General features: G+C 38.0%; 1 protein-coding gene across 2 annotated transcripts in view; it reads right to left on the reverse strand.

Moving 5' to 3' along the window:
• LOC106113002 (cytochrome c oxidase assembly protein COX16 homolog, mitochondrial) overlaps window positions 1-15,498 on the reverse strand; it is a 49,345-nt gene that overhangs the window by 27,037 nt on the left and 6,810 nt on the right. For both annotated transcript variants that reach the window (XM_055793810.1, XM_055793811.1), the window contains exon 2: window positions 9,520-9,597. In XM_055793810.1, the coding sequence (XP_055649785.1) occupies window positions 9,520-9,597 (78 nt within the window). The remainder of the gene's footprint in view (window positions 1-9,519; window positions 9,598-15,498) is intronic.

Genomic DNA, 15,498 nt, shown 5'->3' on the forward strand with positions numbered 1-15,498 from the left:
TGTGAAGCCTCACAAGTTGTACTCAACAACTCACGTAACAGCACGCACATCTTCAGCTAGCACAGACTGAGGAACACCTATTTAATAGAGCCTGAAAGATTTGCTACGTATCTAGCAGACGCCAAGCTTTGCAGCACCATGAATAATACAGTACTAGAGCGCCTGGCCAAAAGCAGAATTTAGGTATGTGAAGGACCTTCAGTCCAAAAGCAATATACATCCAGGCAGCCACAAAATGGAAGTTTCAAGAATCAAACCTCTACATCTGGACAGATATTAAGCCCCTGAAATTTTAAGCACATTTTCCCAATCTTTATAAAAGGCACAAGACCTTTCTGCCATTCAGATAAACATAATTTAATCAAAATTGGCATATTAATGTATCCTTACACACAGGATATAGCATGACATCTTAGCATGCATGGCAGAAGCTCCCTGCAATTTCTACAGTAATAGTAACCACTGCATACATGGAAACTGATAGGTAAGGCTTTTCTTAATTTAAAAAAACTTACTTAAAAAGCTTGACAAGGATTCAGTGAAACACTTTACCATGCAAATACTGAATATTATTATTTAGGGTCTCTGGCCAAACTCAGTATCATTAACAATATATTTGAATATTCATTGCCAAAAAATAGTGCTGGCACATTATAAGATTGAAACTAAAGATTCACTAAAACTCCAGATATTTCAAAGTGAAAAATCAAAGCTGCACTAATTTTTAAATCAGTGAACACACATATTATCAAAATCTCTGTATTGTTGTTACTATCATCATCACATCCAGATTTAATGCGACTGTCTCAATTTTCAACAACCATATTGTAATTCTGAGAGCCCATACCTGTTTCAGGTTATTAATAGAAGTCTTCTGGTCTTGACAGGTCTCTTGGTTTCATCAGAATAGTCTAGATGGCCTTGGTCTCATTTTTTTCAACCTCATACAAGATGGTAGGAAAGGGCAGGTATGGGCAAAATCTTATCTCCAGGTTGTCCTACACTGCTTTAAGCTGTTTGTGGTGACAATAAGCAGTGGGTCTAGGTGTATCCAATCAATAGAAACCATTTAAAAGCATATACACAGTGTCAGCCTCAGAATGGGGCAACAAAGTCTTACTGAATCTCTGACTGACTCCATCTCTGCCTTTTACAGACAAAAAGGTGGTTAATATACTAAACTGAAAGGATGCCTGAAAAATTAAAACATACACCTCTGGCTGGTATCATAACAAATTCAGTAATCAGCTGTTTAGAGACAATGTGTTTAGAGACAAAGACTGACACCAGTGCAAAATCATGAATCTAACACTAGCAGCTGAACCTCAAAAATCTTCAAGAATATCATGGACAAAGAGCTCATTTCCATACAATCCCTCTGGACTGATCCAAGACAAGAAAGAAAACTGATGCCTGAACATCTGGTGCTACCACAATACAGAGTATGAAAAGCTCTGCTACCCTTTCATTTCTGTGCCACATTGCAGGACTGAAATTACTGCCTTGAATGATTCTGAACCGTGGTCAAAAGATGTAACAAGTGCCAAATTCCCCCTGCCAACAGAAAAAAAAAGACACTATAAGGGCACCTGCTTAGCCATCAATCAGAAGCCAGGCTGCCTCAATTCCATCTAATTCTAAAACCCTCCACTAAGCAGGCTGTGCTTGAAAGCAAGGTCTGCTTTAATTTAGTAAAATGCGCTTCATTACATAAAGATAAATGATTGACAAAGATCTTCTTTTTTCCTCCTATAAGCAATCATAAATGTATGCCTCTCACGTTCTCTAAAGCACCAGACAACATTTCAGTGTATTATTTTCTTAATTTTTGGAGGACCTATGGCCAAGTTCATTAATGAATTTAGTCTTTGAAAATCCACTAAACCTACTTAAGGAAATTAGCTGAAGTTTGTCTTCATTAGACTTGAGACTGAAGCCAACCTGACCTGCTTAAGGAAAAAAAGGACGCAAACAATAATCACCAACATCAATCCCTTGCCACACTGTGCTTGAGTAATTAGCTTACTGAAACCAATTAAATGCATGAAGATGCATTTATAAATAAATGCTAAAATGCTAGATGAGAAGACTTAATTATTCTTCCAAGTTCAGTGACAGACACTAAAATGATTCCATGTTCCCTTGCTGACAAGTTTAGAAAGGATACCTTTCCCATCCAGAAAATGCCACCAGACATCAATTAAAGACACTCTGATTTCATTCACACTCAAATCAAACACAATGTTTTAAATACAACCTCCTATGAAATCATGGAGGAAACTCTCCAGAATCACAGAACAGACATAAACAACAGATTAAACAAGACTTTCTCTACCTTCAAGCCAACTGTTAGTTTGCCAATGAAGCTCCAGGGAAAGAATATTTAGGGCAGGCTTCATCTCACCTAATTTTATGCAACTAAACTTTTGACTTGAAGCATGAAGTTTCTGTTTAGGCTCCTCCTACAGTCAGCTGAATATAGAGACGGGCATTTCTAAAGAAAATAAATCTCACTTTAAGATATGTGTCTAAAACCCTAACTTGTCTGCAACTGAAGTTAGGCAGAGGTTTATTTCACTTACCATTTATTGGTCAAATTAACAATAAATATATTCTTACACTAAGGATGGTATCATTACAAAATTTCAGTGAGATGAATAAAGTGTTGAGCTCAATCTCTCTACTTTTCCATCAGTCAAAGGAGAACAACATAGCTCTCAAGCATCTATTTTAAAATTGAATGAAGCATATTATGGGGGCGTTTCTCTCTCAAACCATCTATATGGGCTGCCTGGATATCTACCTCAAACGAGGCATTTCATTTAAGACAACGGAAACACAAACAAGATGAATCCCTGACTTAGTGCACAGCACCACAAACATACATTTAGATTTAGATGAGCAGATAGTGAGTATTTAATTTTCACTTCCTAACTCTAATAATAAAGATAACCCACTTAAGAGTATTTTAAGTATTAACCGTTAATCTAAATTGACCTTAGCATTGCTACGGGGTGTTGGCACACCAGGAAATCTAGAGGATGAGTCTAAATCCATTTTGAACAAAATCAAGCACAAAGCCTGCAGAATACAGAAGAAAACTAGTGCATGGAATGACCTGGGCTGGCATCAATAGTGTTAAATCCATCAGTTGTCATTAATACAAACTACACCAGCACAGGCTTTACCAGTCCAGTCCAATCACAATGACCCGGCCTATCCGGTTTACGCCTTGAAATAGTCAAGTAAGTCAAGTTTTGGTCAGACTTATGGTCTTTGGGAACCCCAAGGTACAATACAGTTTCAAGCATGGATGCTTATCCATTAAGAACTGCAACACGAACACCTTGCAATTTTCAGTCAATTGAACAATTTGGGGGAAGAAAGTGAAAGCCATACCTTTACATCCTGCTGCAATACTGTTTGCTATCTCAGTTAAATTCTTGTTATCTCTGATAGCTTTGCCAAAGAGCAAATACTGTTTTCTAACACAGATGCAGGTCCTCAAATAAGATAAGACAGCTTGCAGTAAAGCAACTCTGTCTAACACTACTAGCTCACAATATGTTTAATGATGGGGACAATCTGCTGATATTCCACAACTGTAAGTCAAAAATAGCATTACTTGTGTAATTTTAAATGCTACAGACATACTCAGAAGTTTAGGTGATTTTGATTCAAAGTCTTCACCTCATATGAAATACATTATTTTAAGGAAGAAAATTATGTGACATATAGAAACACGACAGATTGTTCAGAAACCATACTAACTTTACAATAACCTTTCAAATTACATTTAATTCTGTACTGCTTCTTTCTTTGAAAAAAAACAAAACAAAACAAAACAACAAAACAAAACAAACTTCTGGAACACAGAAATCCTATCCAAGTGCAGTTTATAGGCAGGTAAAATAGAAGCGATAACCAACAGACAATTTTAGTTGTATACCTCAGGGCATGCCTCTATGTGCAACTCCTGTAGTTATACGTGAGCTAGTTCACATAATGACAGCAATATGGGTGTTCCAGTCTTGTCCAGTCACTTGCAGATTTTTTGCCCTTCTTGGGTGGATGTTGCAACCTCATTTAAACACTGTGCTGTTGCAGTTGTCACCATCTCAGCTCAGTGGTTTAAACAAACTGCAGTATGTCTGTGAACCAGACAACACAAAAGCATAACTGGCAGATACCACTTAAGTCTCAACTACCCGCTTATAATAATCAGAAAACGATGGACTGATTTCCTGGACCTTCCTAAGGAAATGTCAGTTATGTTCTCCCCTGATATAAAGGCTTCATGGAAACTGGTCTTCTCTCTGCTCCTGTTCCCTCCTAAACTATTTCACCCCGACCCAAAAGATGTGAATTAATGGATCTCACCTGAGGAAATACTTTTTAAAATACTCGTATGAATTTAAATAATTCTTTCTATTTGAATTAATTAACTTTCCTGTTCCCTACATAAAATAGAGCAGCATTAATTATCTCCCTTCTACAGACTGAGAAAGTGAGACTCACTAAAATTCAATGACTTGCTCGTAGGCAGAGGGGAGCTCTGTGGTAGAGGAGGGAACTGAAGCAAGAACCTGAAGAAGATGGATGTATGATTTCCAATGAGATCACTGGAAGTTATTTAAATTGCACGCTGCTATGGGTCCCCTGACAGCCATTTGTGAGCTTCAGAATACAATGTTAAAGGACAGCACGAGGGACCCACCAACAATATTCTAAAACTGTAAAACTGCGTACAACCAGACAGTCAACACACCGAAATCACTATCAAGCCCAATTAAAAGAACAGCTATAAACCAGTAAAATGTCAGTGTTGTGCTTGTATTAGCCTCTTCCACTCCTCATCATTTTCTTTTTCAAAGGACAATAAGGCTTTCAGGATAATCTTCTATGTACCGTATGTGATCTTCTTCCCAACTCCAAGGTCTAGGATTATAAAATGAAAGCTGAGATCCTCACAGTTATATCATTTCATGAGTTAGGACTTCAAGACACCAAGTAAACGTAATAAATGAGAATTGACAATGGTAACACTAACTCCTTGTAGATGTCTATAAGCAGTGTCTCATGGGTAATTACATGCCAGTCAATTGGTCAAAAAAATTATCCAAGGACCTCAAAACACTGGCATTCCCTTAACAGAAATTTTAAAGGCAAATTCTCAGTCTGCAGAAAGAAAGCTTGATGCACCTAGCATGCTTACTAATGAGTATGCTTCACACCACCACCATCACTCCTTTTATAGTCTTTCTGGGTTTACAGTTTTATGCTTGTAGAGGATGGCGTTCTGAAAGAACAGGTCAAGTGTTTTCATTTTCAATTGCATTTCAAATCCTGAAGTGCCACACAATGGTTATACATATATATTTTAAAACCCAACAGCAGATTAAGGAGTGAAACTCACATAGGAGAAAAGGCTGAACTTCTGTCATTTTGACTCTTCACTGCCTCTACTTTCTGCATTAGTAAGACAGAAAATGTTATTAATCTCATTTTTTAGCGTTCTGGTTTTGGGGTGCACTCACTTTGCATAGGACAAAGGAAAAGTGAATAGGATCTACATAGTTTGTAAACACTAAAGGGGTCGGTATAGTAACACTGTTATAAATAATTCACAGAAGAATTTGGAGACTTCAAAGGCTAACTGATGTTTTGTTTCCTGACAGAATGACCTAGACATCTAGCTTTTCTAGAAGTGCTTCTGCTGCATGTTACCCTGGAGGAACATGCTCAGTTCTATCCCTCCCCATACTCTGAGAACCTGCCTCGCAATAATACTGTTTCAACAACGCAGTTTTGGAGCTTAAAAACTCTATTTTATTAGTCTAAACAGTTTGCTGATGGGCTGAAAGCCTAGATTTTCCCAGGCAGTTAGTATGTTGCTTCTCTTCAACCCTCTACAGTAACTATCAGCCAACAGTACACGCCATTCCACATGTCCAAGATTCTTATACCCAAAATTAGACCTGAATCAGCAAGTCTCTACCATGCCTTGAATGACAACAATGGGCACACAGTTAACTTATTTATTATTATATAGTTGAAATGAAACATTTTCAGTATATTTAACAGGAGTCACGTTTTCTAGAGAAAAAAACCTCCTTAAATAAGCATCTCTATTCAATTACATACACAGTGAGAAGATAGACAAAGAAAGGCCCTAGTTTTGCGTTTGAGAATAAAGGTGTTTGGAACAATGCCTATACAAACATACTCATTTCTTCTCCATTAATTCCACAATTTTCCCGTAAGCATACCTGCTTTTCTATAACCAATAATGATTTGCATAAATTCTTCCCAGAAAAGAACAGTTACCTAACCTAATGATTTCTCCATTAATGGACATTTTGGCAACAATAGATAATGGAGAAATCCTTGATTAGTTTCAGAATCCTGACTAGTGTAAATAGGCATTTACATCAGTAAGAGTCTCAGTGTAAGTTCACTTTAAATGCAGAACATATAGTGTGCTGAGGCAGTATGACTGACCTGGGTATCTTGAGTAAATGAAGGTGTACCCAAAACGGGGGTTTTTTTGCTTTTGCTAGAGATGGGCATATACAAAGCCCTGCTATCCAATGTTGCTATACTAAATGGATAAAATATCCATTTTTGAGATGCTAATAGTCCCTCTTCAGCTGCAGCTCTAGGCTCTGACTCTCCATCCTACACACCGGCTGACCCTCAGCCCAAGATCCCTAGCCATAGACCAAATGCCCAAGAAGACAGAATTCCTTTTGCAGCCCCTTCCCCACCCCATTCCAGCTCCAGCTCTAGGCTCTGTCTCCCTCCCAGCCCTAATCCTAGCCCCTGCCTTATGCATCACCACAAACCTTCAAAAGTCCAAACCACCATTTTCTCTTAAATTTTAATTCCTTTATCAAGGAATGTTCTTCAAAAGCCAGTTTGACATTAATAACATAGACATTATGACTAATGAACCTTTTGCTCATTAAGCCACAAGAATACAAAGAGAAAGTGGCAGTTAACCCCTTAGTCACCAAAACACAAATACCAGTTGTACTATAATGCTTCCTTCGAAAGATCGTCAGCTGAGAGCTTGCCTGCTAATGTGGTTTCCCTCTCAGCACAATGAGAATGGTAAGACTGAAAAGGGAAAAAAACAAATACTTTTGAAGGGAAGGGATCATAGTTTAGCATTCAAAATGTAGTAGAGATATACCACAAAAGGATTGTCTAAATTCTGTCTAGCAGTTGAATTAGCAAGAAAACAAGTTTAGAGTCATGCTTACAAAGGATGCATACTATAGGCACATATAAGGCACATCCTTAAGACATAAAAAAGACAGGCACTCAGGTATTACAAATCCTAGCCTACGTTTGGATGGGTTGTTTAACTTCCTTCAGCCTTCAATTTTTCAGCAATAAAATGGAAATAATAATCCTGCCTCTTTTGACAGTAAGACTATAAAACTTAATTCATTTAAATTCTGTGAAAGTCTTTTGAGCTCCTTGTATGAAAAGTGTTATTTAATTAAACATTATTATTTTTAGAAAGGAGCAACTGAAACAAAATAATCCTATTTATTTTATTGCCTATTGCAATTTGCATATAACTGCCCACCCCACCAAAAGGAGCACTTCTCCCTGATCTGATAAGGACTTATGCTAGTCGAAGTGTCGTATAAGAAAAGGGTATTCTACTCCAACACAAAAACATTTTAATCAGTGACAAATTAAGCAGATGTTATGACTATCAGGATTTTTAATAGCCTTTTAAAATTACTTAGATTTGTGTTCATTTCCTGAGTTTCACGTACCTTTTAAACTAGGTTTGTTTCTCTTTATCAGTTAAAATACATTCTAATCTTTTTTGCTGTCTTATTGAATGCATTAGAATGGTTCTTAACTCTTGTTTCTATGGACATAAACCCAGAAATTAACAGAACACATTGCTTTGATTTGTCTGTCTATACTCTAGCCCAAAGTTGGTGTTGCTAGTTCTCAGCCAATACTGCATTGTTATTTAAATTTCATCTATTCCTAAATAAAGTAGTAATGAAAAGAAAAACAGAACACAGAAGAGATGCTGCAGCCTTAAGTAATACCAGTTAGAGCAGAATCCAGATGTCCTCTTTTAGCTCTTCAGAGCTTAAGAACTCCAGGGTGTAGTAGCTTCCCCTCAGAGCTTTCATGTACTACTGTCTAATTCAATGATGCTCCCCTTGATTATAAATGCTGGGACAAAGCGCCTCATAGATCTGAATGAGTGCAACTATTACCTGTTTTTTTTCCTGGGCTGCAGTCACAGTGCAGATCATGGAGGTCAAATGTAATTCACCACCTATGAATTTGACCAAAAAAATGACAGAAACACAACAGGCAAATTCTTGCCCCTGTTGTGATTCCCATCTGGTTGGAGAAAAACTTAAAAGGCTCCAACTGGTCCTAAAAGCCCAGGACTCATAGAAAATAGCTACCCAGAAGACAGCACTGGAGAAAAGATTTCTAAGATTATTCTCCCCTGTCCCCATGGGACTGACCAGGAGTGGGCCACATGTTGCTTCAAAAGGCCACAACTACGTATGCAACACACGGAACAATGAGAAATGATTGAAGTAATTTAGATGGCCCATAACAGGAGTCTAAGACAAAACGAGTGAGTCTCCAAACCCTCAGCAGCTCAGATCTCAAAGATTTGACCGCAACAGAAAGCCACAGCGTCCAGAGTTATACACAATTTTTTTTTTTACTATAAAGTGCCATATAGTCTTTAAAAGCACTTCATGTGACCTGCAAGTCAGCACTGAGACCAGAAAGCCTCTCTGCACTGCAACGGCAGACCTGCATATCACAAAGTTAGACAATATTACATTCTGCGGAACTGACTATGCTCCTTTCAAATAATTTCATATACGACTTGGAACTACTGTTACACCTGGAGGCGTAAGTAGCACTAGTGAGCAAGCTATTTCCCTCGTTCAGAAAGCTTCCCGTTCATTTAAAGAAAGGCTTCTTCCATATAATTCATTCTGAAATACCGAGTAAAGACTAGCTCCTGTTTCTTATGCAGAGCTTAAACAAGATGCAGCACAATGTTAAAGGTATCTGCTTATCTCAGCCAACAAAAAGACAAGCCCTGAAAACCGTCTAATATTATATACTAAATGCCAAGGATTGCTTGAAATCAGAGCATTTTAAAATACCAGTTTTCTTCATCTAAATCAGACACCATACCTTTGTAATAAACTCCTTCTAGATGTGCTACACTTCTTGGGATTCAGAATTGCCACTTATTTTCAACAAAATAAACTATTTTTTTCTATTATTTATGTTGATCTGTTTCACGGACAGTAAAAGGATTCATCATCATGTCAACCCCTTTATTGTTACCTGCGCTACTCACTGCCTAAGAGCCTCAGCTGTAGCCTGGGCCCAGCAGTGAAAGGCAAATCCCCAATAGCAAGCCTGCTAGTCTTAACAATCCTTTAGAAGACAATACATATACAAAATTAAATGAAAAGTAAAGAAAACCATTTCAACTACCTTGCCATGTAGTCTGTGGACATCGTATCTTATTTGAGCAAATTCACGGAGTCCAAAAGATCCTCCAATAAGATACAGCTGAAAAACAACAAAATGAAAACAAGACATGTCAGGACTATTACAAAAAAGAACACTGCATGTTGACCCAATTCATTTACCAGGGACCCTACTATTCTTCCAACAGAAACACCAGGAACTGAATAAAATAATCAATTAGAAGATACGTATAGGACAAGAGGGAGTATATGTAAAGTCAGAGCCTTCTTGCATCCTCTGGACCTGGATTTCACAGATTTCCTCCATACAAAGACAGCTGCTTCATGATGCACATTTTCTAGGGACTTCCTCTGCTCTTACCCCTTCTTTTCCCTCCCCATATGGCTTCCTGACAAAACTGCAAAGGAACCTTTACCTCAACACCACAGGATTTATTCTCATCATTTTCAAACTCTATGGGGAAGTAACAATGCCACATTGACCTACTCTGATGTCTGTGGGTAAGAAATCTAATTAAGCTTCTGAACAGACCAGCTGACCGGAGCTGTGATTCAATGATACATTATCATATAGGCTAAGAAGTCATATCCAGCACTTTTATTATTGCCTCCTTAGTTGTATTGCAATTCTGTCCACACCTGTGAAGCTTATGAATAAGAATAATAAAGGCAGAAACAGGGAGGGGGTGGGGGTTGGGGTGTAACCTTCATACCCACATAAAGGAATTGTTAAATAATTCTTTCTTATGAGAGGGATATCATAAGACTGTCTATGTATTCTTACCATTAAAAACAGACAAACCAACCAAAAGATCAAGTATTGTTAACAAACACCATTAAGGACTTGAAAATTAGCTCACAACCATGTGAGCTCAGTTTTCAACCATGTGAGCTCAGCCCCATGCGTGCTCAGGTGCTGGTAAGTTACAGAGTGCTACCCAGGAACTAATGTACTATGTTCACAGAACAGGGAACCTTTCACCAATAAGCAGGAGTTGAAGGCTCCAGTCTCTTTCTGGTCTAGCCCTTTCAATAATCTGATAATTAGGAACAAATACATCAAAAATTTTGTGGTATGAACATCTAGCTGCTAAGCCACAGAACCGATTTCAGAAAGCCAATCAGAAAATAACCATGTCACTTTCAGTGACTAGAAATCTGACCTCCCAAAAACTGGACAGCACCATACCTATATCATAACTGTTCAATGAATTAATGATGCTCTTGCAAATACTGAATCATCAAAACACACAATAGAAAAAAAAGTATTTGTATAAGGGGGGGGGGGGGGGAAGTCTTCCTCATGTGTCAGTATTTTGGTAAGAAAGAACAACAAGAAACAGAAAAGAAAGTATTCAAAATTGTTAAAAAGAACCTGAACATTATTCAAGGTTTATTTAATCAAAGCAGATATGTCAGCTGAAGATACAGTAACACATAATGCTGAAAGTCTCAAGGATCAAACTATAATTGAATTTTAATATGGTTGACACGTCAGCATAAAATTTCATTAGCTGATCTTATTCAACTCCTAACAAGTATTATGTTAATTAACAGCCAATGAGTTAACTTAAACTTCAGGTCCTAATGAATAGAAATCAGAAGTGCTATAGACAAGTTTATGGCTGTTACAGACCATAGCTTACTGCCTTTGTGTATATTAGTATGTTGTCAAAGAGTGGCTATGGCAGGGCAAAAGCAACTGCATGAGAAATGGTTCAGTACACAGTTGTTAAACTAGGCAGAAAGTAGCAGTTACTTGCAACATGAATTAAAAATTAGTTTGCCTAACAACAAACTTGCATAAAGTATGTGCCATTATGAGATGCAACATGAACAAGTGGAAGACCTTCAATTGGCCTGCTCCTCATAACCCAGATATTATTTATCACAATGAAAAGGTATGCTGTGGCTTACAGAGCCAGGCTCCAAGCTAAAAAAGAAACATTACATTCCTTAGCTTTGATCACTTAAAACTGTGTAATGTACACTGTAACTAAGGGAAATCAAGTAGAAGGTTGTTGCAAAATAAGTCGTTTTGTCTCATCACATCCTATCACTTGTTTGACAGCAACCATCTATTACATAGGGCATTTTCCTTTTGCAGCTATACACATGATAAAGAAGCTGATACACACACATCTCAGTTCCTTTAGACAGGTTTTGGCCTGACACTGTAATTTTACTTCCATCACTGTTATACTCCTGAAGGGGAAAAAAGCACTTAGTTTCTGATGTACTTTTGCTCTTCATACAGCATAAGCAGCATAACTAGCCTGGCAAGCTGGCACACTTCACTTATCGGGCATTACCAGTACACTGCCTTTACACTTCCAGTACTGCAATGGTTGATTTATCTTACAGTGAAACATCAGTTAGGCTGCATGAGAGTCAAAGCACACTGATGGTATAAGAAATTAAAAACGCCACTGAAATATTACACAGTGTAATGCTGGAAGGCTAGGCTGAAGATCAACAATTTTCAAAAACACAGAATACACACATATGTTTACAAGTTTACTTGACCAATGTTCTAATAAACCAAACACGATGTCTAAGACTTCACTGCAAAACCTGACCAGAATCAGTCATATTCAGCACTTATTTAATCAACCAATAGCACATCAATGCAGTTAGCTGACAGCCCTGAGCATGAATTGCCTTGATCTACACAAGCCAGAGCAGCAATAGTCAGCTCTTCAGTCAATCAGATTTTTGAAAATTGTGGCAAAAAGCCAATAAAAGAAAGTATAAATTAATTTATGCAGCTATAATGGTATTAAAGGTAGTAAAGGACTCTGTGACTGACTATGCACCAAGTGGAAACGTTAGTCTTGGTTTAAGTGTTTCCCTTTTCTTTTTTGCATGAGGGAAGATGTCCTCACTACCTTCACTTAAGTTAACTGTATTTAAAGGGAAGAATGCATACAAACACTGAAGCATCAAGAGTCACCAGTCAAAATAATTACAAGTGGAATGAGACTCAAGTTAAAAATTCCAGCAATATCATCAGCTTGTTGGCTTTGCACATTCTGTACATCTTGAACACATTTCTAGTCTACATTCATGAACACATACCTGAAGGGTCTAGAGAACAACTCTTATGAGAAGCAGATGAGGGACGTGGGGTTATTTAACCTGGAGAAAAGCTGCCTCAGAGAAGAACTTATGGCTCTCTACAGGTTGTAGCAAGGTGGGTGTCAGCGTCTTCTCCCAAGTAACAAGTGATAGGATGAGAGGAAATGGCCTCAAGTTGTGCCAGGAGAAGTTTGGGTTGAATATTAGAAAAAATTTCTTCACTGAAAGTGTGGTCAAGCATAGGAACAGACTGCCCAGGGGAGTGGCTGAGTCACCATCCCTGGAGGTATTTAAAAGACGTGTAGATGTGGCACTTAAGGACATGGCTTAGTGGTAGACTTGGCAGTGCTAGGCTAGTGGTTGGACTCAATGACCTTCAAGGTCTTTTCCAACCTAAACAATTCTATGATTCTATGATTCTTTGCAAAACACTCTTCAGTTAAAAAAGCACCACAATGGGCAAATTTGCTCAATGTAAGCCAAGGGCAACAGCAAAGTCCAGTATGTTCCATCCACTAGTCCAGACACAAAAGAGACAGGAGAAACCATTCAGGACACCATACAAATAAAACAGTTAGGTTGCCCACATTCTAATGGAAGTCAGACTCATGCTTCCTCTCCAGTTAACTGAGAGAGGAAAAGTAATGCCACATACAATGAAAATTAAGATACATTTTTTCTTCATTCCGATTTTAGAATCGTACAGATAGTTAACTTACATCATAAAACGTTAAGGCATTGGCATGTGAACAACAGTACTCAAGCTGGAAAGTTCAAACACCTGCATTCTTTCATTGTAAAGGAACTATTCAGTTTATATGCTCCAGAACCTGCAGCAAAAAACACTATGTAGCAAACAATCTGTCTAGATACTTGAATGCATTCAGCAGATGGATGAAATGGTAACAACTTCTCACTTTCTCCTTTACACCTGAAATTTACCTTAAGAAGGCAACAACCATAAAACACACTAATTAGCCAGCACATAACACCAAAGCAAACAGCTTAACAGCACTGCTAGCACAACCTCCCCTTAAAGATCTCACAATGGTTTATTCCTTTATGTTCCAGTGAGTATACAAAAAACTCCAACCCTACAATGTTGTAATGCAATTATGCATGCATGGATGACTTGCATGTTCCAAAACAAAATGAAAGATAGGATGTGACATAAGAGCACCATCTGTCACATACATTCAGCAACCTCAGTAAATGTTTTATGTAAAAAATAAATAAATAAATAAATTAAAAAAAATATAAAATTCTCTTTAACAACATTCTTCTAAAAATTCTATTTGTTCACTTCTCCATTAGGAAGTATATTATGCAATCCGTTATGGACAGCATCAGAGTGATCCCTTGACCTGCATCTTAGGATGGGAAATATTTGCATTTGTCACCAACCACAGTGAGATGGTCACTGAGGACTCAACCACAGAAGAACTTGGGACTTACAGCAGATCCCCACTTTTTAGTTTCCCGCATAATCTAAAGCGGTCACCTTCAGTTCCTTAGGTCAACAACATAACAAGAAACTATTTCACTGGCAGCACCAGCAATCTCCCATATTACAGGCATCCCTGTTGTGACAGAAAGCCACTCCTGCTATAGCACCAATTCTGAAAGCCAGATTACAAAATTAAATTTGTCATAAATCCCTAAATTAACCAAATCACAATACTTACTGCTGGAAGCAGATTATGCAGTGGGGAAATCATTACGATACATATCACTGGAGAAGGAACATGATCATTTTCTAACCTCTTCCAGACTGCTGCTGCAAAACCCTCCAGCTATTCATCAGGAACTTCAAAACTAAACAGTCACGTGAATTATTTTATTTTAGTTTGCAGTGATTGCAGTGAACACAGTAAAAAGGGGTTTGGGGTTTCCTTTTTAAAGAACTGTCATATGTGCAGTGCAAGACCGGCGAAAGACAGCAATTTGTCAGCCCAGAAGACTGAAGTCTCTTTTTTGTTCTCTAAACAAAAGTAGCAGGACAAACTGCCAGTCCCAGAAAAGACCCAGGCAAGTCACCTTAACCTGAAGCGCCCCCCTCTGCCAGCTCTAACTCTCAAGAGTATTTCCCACAGCCATTCGTAACACTGAAACTGCTGAGAGAAAACCAGTGCAACCTTTTCAGAAACTTACTAAATCCTCTCCCCACCCTCGATGGGAGCAGAAGAGGATCTACCTTTTCTTCTTATCTGCAACAAATGGAAATAATTTTTAATTCAGATCATATGGCCTCCTTGGGGGAAAACAGAAATAAAAGCTATACATCCCTTAGTAGTTACTTCACTCAAAAGCACAACAGAGAATGCACTGACTCAATGCATATATTGGAATTCACAAATTGTAGAAAGACTGAACTGCATTACAGTCAAAAATGGATGAAATATGCCAGGAGATGACCACATGGATACCATGCTGGCAACCCAGGACAGCAGATGGTATAAACTGGAGACAATTGTAACTCACTGGGTAAAGCAGAAGAGTATAGTTTGCACAGCATGGGGAACTATGTGCAAAACATTAAACTTGACCTAAGGTATCAGGTTAATTGACTGAGTATAGAGTATATCAAAGCAATGATTTTCAAGATTGCAAATATGAATGGCTACAGGCCAGAGTACAACAAAAACTGTCTGTATCCTTTCAATTCTGTCATTCAGCGTCTTAGGAAGAAAACAAAACCTTTGTTTATTAAAATGTCCACTTCATAGCAGGTTGGAAAACACAGAAAATGCATTTAATAGAAACAACCTAAGAACACAGCAGAAAAGACAGAAACCCATATGTTCCTTGGTATAAGCATTAACAACAAAGGTCATTTTCAGCCACAGCATTGTCATTTTGCATTACACACATTGATTGGGCTGGTCAGATGACAAAGGAATTTAAC

The sequence above is a fragment of the Falco peregrinus genome, chromosome 1 (assembly GCF_023634155.1).
Source record: "Falco peregrinus isolate bFalPer1 chromosome 1, bFalPer1.pri, whole genome shotgun sequence".
NCBI lineage: Eukaryota > Metazoa > Chordata > Aves > Falconiformes > Falconidae > Falco > Falco peregrinus.